The sequence below is a fragment of the Erythranthe guttata genome, chromosome 2 (assembly GCF_056151865.1).
Source record: "Erythranthe guttata isolate IM_541 chromosome 2, IM_541, whole genome shotgun sequence".
Lineage (NCBI taxonomy): Eukaryota > Viridiplantae > Streptophyta > Magnoliopsida > Lamiales > Phrymaceae > Erythranthe > Erythranthe guttata.
Genome location: NC_142534.1, coordinates 2,315,259 through 2,322,500, shown reverse-complemented (window position 1 = coordinate 2,322,500; position 7,242 = coordinate 2,315,259). Strand labels below are relative to the sequence as shown.

General features: G+C 39.9%; 1 protein-coding gene across 1 annotated transcript in view; it reads left to right on the top strand.

The window, feature by feature from the left end:
• Nucleotides 1–2,407, top strand: part of LOC105957459 (uncharacterized) — a 3,469-nt gene extending 1,062 nt beyond the window's left edge. The window contains exons 2-3 of the mRNA XM_012981378.2: nt 1–2,006; nt 2,096–2,407. The exon at nt 1–2,006 is cut by the window's left edge and continues 288 nt beyond it. Of these exons, the coding sequence (XP_012836832.2) occupies nt 1–2,006; nt 2,096–2,176 (2,087 nt within the window). The 3' untranslated portion in view covers nt 2,177–2,407. The remainder of the gene's footprint in view (nt 2,007–2,095) is intronic.
• Nucleotides 2,408–7,242: the final 4,835 nt, after the last annotated feature.

The window sequence follows — 7,242 nt, the reverse complement described above, 5'->3', positions numbered from 1 at the left end:
AGTCGAAATCCGAAATTGATCATCCGATTTCCAAGCCTCCAAAAAGAGTGACCTTTTCAAATGTCCCTTCAGAATCATTAGCTACTGATAATGATTCTGATGAAAGCTTGAAATTCGAAACGAGTTCAAAGAATCTTTCATCCGCTTCTCCTTCAATAGCCCCTCTTGATGCCGATCCATCTTTACCGCCTTACGATCCGAAAACCAACTACTTGTCTCCGAGGCCTCAGTTTCTTCATTACAGACCTAATCCAAGAATCGGGGTCCTCTTGAACAAAGAAAAGGGTCTCGATGGAGACGATTTCAACCCGCTTCTAGAAGATAGCTTTATGGCGAATATTATGTCCGAGAACTTTTCAGACTCTGAGTGTACAGAGGAATCTCAGACTGATTCTGCAGACATGGTGATAGGGCTAGACGAAACCGAAGAAGATTCCCATGTTCCGGAACCTTCCGAATCACCACCGGTGATCATTAGTACAATCCCCAATGAGAATCTTGTCCGGGAATCGGAAAAGAAACCACGTGTGGTCACCCTCTCTAGATTCGTGTGTTTTTCTGTTGTTACAATGTTGTTAGTAGCGTTTGTGTCGATCTCTGTCACACCTTCTTCTCCGCTCGATAAGTTTGCGATTAAAGACTTGAGCTTGTCTGATATGAGTGGCAACTTGTATCAACGATCTAGAGTTGCTGCTTATTCTGCCAGAGTGAGCCTTGATCGGCTAGCGATGCGTGTTAATGAGTTCTCGGTGAATTCCTTGTCTTTCGTTTCTAGTCTTTATAACGAGCTCGGCGAAGGAGAGAAACTAGGCACACTGCAGTTTATGAACCTCTCTGATCTGCAAAAGAATGTTTGGAATGAGGCGAATTTTCTGAGCAACGAAATCCAAGAGGAACTAGTGGAGGACGAAGAAGAAGATGAAGATGAATTGGAGGAGTTCGATTCTGAAATGGATGTATACGAAGAGGGAGCATCGTACGAAGAAGCTGGTTTTGATGTGATCTTGGAGGAGGAATTCGACACACTAGAGTCTGAATATTTGGAATATATTCAGATTGAAGGAGAGCCGATCGGTACTGTCTCGACTACCAACAGCTCTGCTAATCATCAATTAGCTGTTATTTCGCAGAATCAAGAAATCGAACTTGATGTTGTTGCGGAAATATCTGCAGATCATCAATCAGCTGATATTTCGCTGAATCAAGAAATCGAACTTGATGTTGTTGCGAAAGTATCTGCAGATCATGAATTAGCTGATATTTCGCTGAATCAAGAAATCGAACTTGATGTTGCTGGGAAAATATCTGCAGATCATCAATCAGCTGATATTTCGCAGAATCAAGAAACCAAACTTGATGTTGTTGCGGAAATATCTGCAGATCATGAATCAGCTGATATTTTGCAGAATCAAGAAATCGAACTTGATGTTGTTGCGAAAAACTCTGCAGATCATCAGTTAGCTGATATTACTCAGCTGGATCAAGAAAGTGAAGTTGCGGTTGAAGTTGCTTCTTTGGTGGAACACAAGAGCCAGTCCGAAATTTCTTCGTCACCTTACGAAAAGAAGTTTCTTAAAAACTATATCATGGAAATTTCTTATCTCTTTGCAGCAGCTGTATTGGCACTGACTACACTTACGACCGTGTTGTACAAGAAATACGAGAGAATTTCCAGTTCCGTCAATGTTGTGCCGAGTGAGGAGCATAACAATAGTAAAAGCCACCACCAAGAAAAGGCGTTTTCGCAGAATTGGCAAACGGAGGCGGATGAGATTGGCGACGAATCATCTTGCCCCTCGGAAATGAGCAGCTTTCAAAAAACTGAATCTTTTTATAATAGCAGCAAGAAAGAACGCAAAGTCGGAGGAGCGAGTGAAGTGCAAAGCTTGGAGAAGAACAAGGCAAGAAAGTATTCTTCAAAACGGGAGTCGTTGGCTTCTTCTGGATCGGAGTTTTCACCTTCTTACGGGAGCTTCACCACTTTCGAAAGAATCCCTATTAAACTTGTGAGTTGGAAATTATGCAAAAAATTGTGTTGTCATATATATTATATATTAATATATGTTGTTGATTTTATTTTTTTTTGTTATGACAGGCTGGCGGAGATGAAGAAGAGATTGTAACTCCGGTGAGACGGTCGAGCAGGATCAGAAATCATTACGTCACATCTCCATGACCAATTTGAATTTTTCGATGTTAGTTTAGTCGTAGGGGCTTAGCTTAAGCACATCTCTGATGTGGGAAAAACTAGAAGTTTGTTGCCTAGTTTCTGACTTAGTTTTTTTTTTTTTTTTTTTTTTTTTTTTTTTTGTATCCGTTTGAAACGATGATGTCTTTTTCGATTCTATTGTTTCGACATTCGTATTTGTTTCAGTTGCCCAGCTTCTTATGAAGGCTTTTTTTTTTACACTAATTTGAGTTATTGTAGTTTGGATAAATAAGTACGAATGCATTCAAACTATTTTTTTTTTCTTTTTTAAAAGAATCAAGAAATAGTTCATCTAAAAATATTTTCAATAATTTTTGAATAGTACAAAAATCTTAAAAATTTGTATACTATTATAGCACATGTTTTTTGCTGAAAATTGCTTAAATATAGTTTAGAAGATGGTTTATTCATTAGTAGTAGTAGTCAATTAATATTTCAAAATTGCACACATTTTTTTGTTAAAAATAGCTTAAATTTTCAAAAAAAATTAACATTTTGCAACATTGTTGTAAATAATATGTGTGTGGGGTTTCATAACATAACCACCCAACTCCCCACTAGATCACTACCCTACCCCATGTCTTTCCATTTGTGTTAGTGGTAGAGTAACTTCCTTTGTAACTTCTCTTGTAACTCCCGGTGGTTTTTCACCTATATAATGGAAATCTCCCTCCCCCAATAACACACCCCTTATTAATTTCTCTCTACGGATTTTTGTCTTTGCATTCTCTCTCTATCCTTTATTATTGTTGCTATACTTTATTTTCCACAATCATCAAACCGAAAAGCAATACCATTAGGGCGATTTACAACACGTTATCAGCACGAATTGCTCGCGGTGATCGTGGAAGAACAATTGTTCGTGGGGCTAGAATACTTGGAGAAATTGTGAGCGTGGTTCGTTTGTGAGACGGTGATCTACTTTCGTAGAACGTATAATCTTCTCTATAGTATCTGAATTTTATCAATTTCCAAGTAAGCCTTAACCCCTTGAAATTCTTTATTATATGAATGCATGCTAGATAAATTCGATTTAGCATGAAAAGTTGTGTAGCATATTTATTTGATGTCATTTGATATTTGTTTGAAAATCTCGGTTGATGTTTCGAGTACTGTATGATTCATGAATAGATTGTTATATGAGTTGTACTTTGTTGGTGAATGAAGATAAGAAGTTTATGAATTAATCTGTTTGTCAAGATGAGTAATATGTAATATTCTTGTAGAATGATTTCACTATGAATATTCTGCGTACATGTTTGGACATTTAATGTTATATGACCAGTGAATAAAATCATCCCTATATATGTGAAATATATAACGTCATATGCAAATTCTATGCGAACATATGTGAATTCTATGCTTATCATATATGCTATATGTGGTTGTATCACGTCATATGCAAATTTCATGACATAAAAGTAATACACAATAATTTGATTCGCATGTATTCTTTGTCTATGTACGATAGCATGGAACATTTGAGCAAACTTGATTTCACCCCTTTGAATGTATCTGGTGAGAACTACGTGAGTTGGACAATGGATGTTAAGATCCATCTCACTAGTAAGAAACTGAGGATGGCTATTGTTAAAGAAAATCTGCTTAACGAAGCCCAGAAGGCTGAAGCCATGATTCTGATTAGGAGGCACCTAGATGAGGTCCTCCGTTTGGACTACTCATCGATTGAGGATCCCCAAATACTATGAGATGCCCTGGCTAGTCGATTTGATCACCAAAAGACAATCCTCTTGCCTGAAGCAAGAAACAAATGGATTCACTTACGGTTTATGGACTTCAAAACCGTTAACGAGTATAACTCTGAAGTATGTCGCATCAAATCCACCCTGGAGTTTTGTGGAGAGAAACTAACTGATGCTGAGATTCTGGAGAAGACGTACTCTACATTCCCTGCCTCACATATGATATTGTCTCAACAGTACAGAGCCAAGAACTATACTCAGTTTTCAGAGTTGGTCACAGTTCTGCTCCTTGCCGAGAAGAACCTTGATCTTCTTTTGAAGAACAACCAGGCTCGACCAGTTGGTACTCGACCTTTGCCAGAAGCAAATTTGGTCAATCGAAATCCTCAACCTTTGCCAGAAGCAAATTTGGTCAACAGAAACAACCGTGGAGGAGGCAGAGGCCGGGGGTTCAATCGTCGAGTGAGAGGACGGGGTAATAGGGGCGGACATGTTCCTTATAATAGGCCACCTAATGGTCCCCCACAGTATGGGCAAAGGGGGAATATGCCAAGAGGAGGTAACAATGCTCGACCTAGAGGTGCGCAGCAGAATAGAGCCCCGAATCAGAATCAAAATCAGAATAGAGATACATGTCATAGGTGTGGTGGAACTGGGCATTGGTCACGCACCTGTCGTGCGAGGAACGTTATGGTTGGTGGTGTAAATAACAATGCACCACCGGAGACCAACCTGGTTGAGATAGACGTTCTCAATGAGGAGCCCATTGCTCGACTCCCAAATCTGGGCACATCTGACCCAATGACCCAGTTTGGAATATGATTGGAGTGTTATTTTATGAGTTTAGACATTATGTTCTTCTATGTTTCTAGTTTATCAATTTTAAGTTATGTAGTTTATTTGGTCATGCTTATGAACCAGTTTCGTATTTGGATTATGTTTGTGCTTTATTTTCTGGACTATATTTTATGTGGTTATGTTTTAATTCAGTTTTTATGGTACTCGATAGAGTTATCTTGTTTGGATTTTATTAAAGTATTTTCAATTGCGGAATATATGATTAGATTTATTTATCTTTCTAGACATGGCATGTGGGGATGAATGTCTGGCAGATAGTGCGACAACGCACACTATCCTTAGGGATAAGTCATATTTTGTTAGTTTCATGTCTAGTAAGACTTCTTTGACTACTATATCAGGCACATCTAGTATAATAGATGGTTATGGTAATGCCCATATTATGTTACCTCATGGCACAATTCTGACCATTAGAGAAGCTCTTTATTCTCCACGTTCCAGTAGAACGCTGCTGAGTTTTAAAGATATTCGAGCCAATGGTTATCATGTTGAAACAACTGATGAAAAGGGGATCGAATATATGTGCATCACCTCTAACGTGTACGGCCAGAAGCGTACCTTGGAAAAATTAGAGGGACTTTCGATAGGGTTATATAGAACCAGAATTCGAGTGCCAGAAGCACACCTTGTCGATTGCTCGAAGTCTAGTGATCCGAGCAAATATTTTCTATGGCATGACCGACTGGGACATCCGGGTCAAAGTGTGATGCGCCGAATTATTAACACATCTATTGGGCATCCACTAACAAATAAGGATCTTGTACACAATGATAAGATATGTGTACCCTGTTCTATTGGAAAACTTGATCCTATGCCAGCTTATGCACAAACTAGTAAAGATTCTCTTGGTTTCTTGGAACGAATCCAAGGAGATATATGTGGCCCCATCTCACCACCATGTGGACCTTTTAAATATTTTTTGGTGATGGTTGATGCTTCGACTAAGTGGTCACAGGTCGATTTGTTGTCTACGAGGAATGCTGCTTATGCTAAACTCCTCTCTCAAATAATAAGATTGAGAGCACACTATCTAGATTATCCCATTAAGTCTATTCGACTGGATAATGCTGCAGAGTTTACGTCGCGGTCTTTCGACGAATATTGCATGTCTTTAGGTATTGACATAGAACATCCTGTAGCGCATGTTCATACCCAAAATGGCCTTGCAGAGGCATTTATTAAGAATTTACAGAGGATTGCACGAACTTTGGTAATGCGCACCAAACTTCCAATCTCTGCTTGGGGCTATGCAATATTGCACGCAGCTATGTTATTACGATTGAGGCCCACTGCAACCCAACCATATTCTGCGTTACAGTTGGTGTCCGGAAGTACACCAAACGTTTCTCATTTACGCACATTTGGGTGTGCAGTTTATGTGCCGATTGCTCCGCCACAACGGACCAAGATGGGACCTCAACGTAGATTGGGCATTTATGTTGGTTACATATCACCATCTATAATACGATATTTAGAACCCTTGACAGGCGATCTCTTTACCGCTCGATTCGCGGACTGTCACTTTGATGAGACCGTCTTCCCGCCGTTAGGGGGAGGAAAGAATGTTCACACTAACGTTCCTGAAGAACGGCGTGAAGTTGTATGGAATAACCCCACTGTGTCTCATCATGATCCCCCTACTTCAGTCAGAGAGTTTGAAGTACGTAGACTCATAGATCTACAGAAAGTAGCCAATAATATGCCAGACTCATTCTCTGACTTAGAAAAAGTGACGAGATCTCATATACCAGCTGCAAACGTGCCTGCAAGGATAGATGTCCCAGAAGGACAAAACGTGGGAAGGCCATCAGTCCCTGCTAACCAATCATATATCCCTGCCCAGAAGAGGGGGAGACCAATTGGATCAAAGGATTCTCATCCCCGGAAGCGGATGAATGCCCAACAGTTGAATGAGGTTAGCAATAGTAATAATGGGATCCCACCCGATCCATCTCATGAAATAGTTCCGGACTATGGATCCGTCTTGGAGACGAAACCGGGGGACGCCTCGACATTAGTATCCATTCCCGAGAATAGAGAAATCTCGGTTAGTTATTCATGCATGAATGAGGTTTGGCATCGGGATGAAATAATCATCAATGATGTGTTTGCTTACACAGTAGCTACTGAAATTGTATCGAGTGATGATATTGAGCCTCGATCAATTGATGAATGTAAACAGAGGGATGATTGGCCGAATTGGGAAAAAGCAATCCAGGCTGAGTTTGACTCATTGGTAAAAAGAGGAGTGTTTGGGCCGGTAGCTCCTACACCTCCTGGAGTTATACCCGTGGGATATAAATGGGTATTCATAAGGAAAAGAAATGAGAAAAACGAGATTATGAGATATAAGGCTCGTCTCGTAGCACAAGGATTTTCTCAGTGACCTGGGATTGACTTTGAGGAGACATACTCTCCTGTTATGGATGTTATTACATTCAGATATCTAGTCAGTTTGGTTGTATCCGAGGA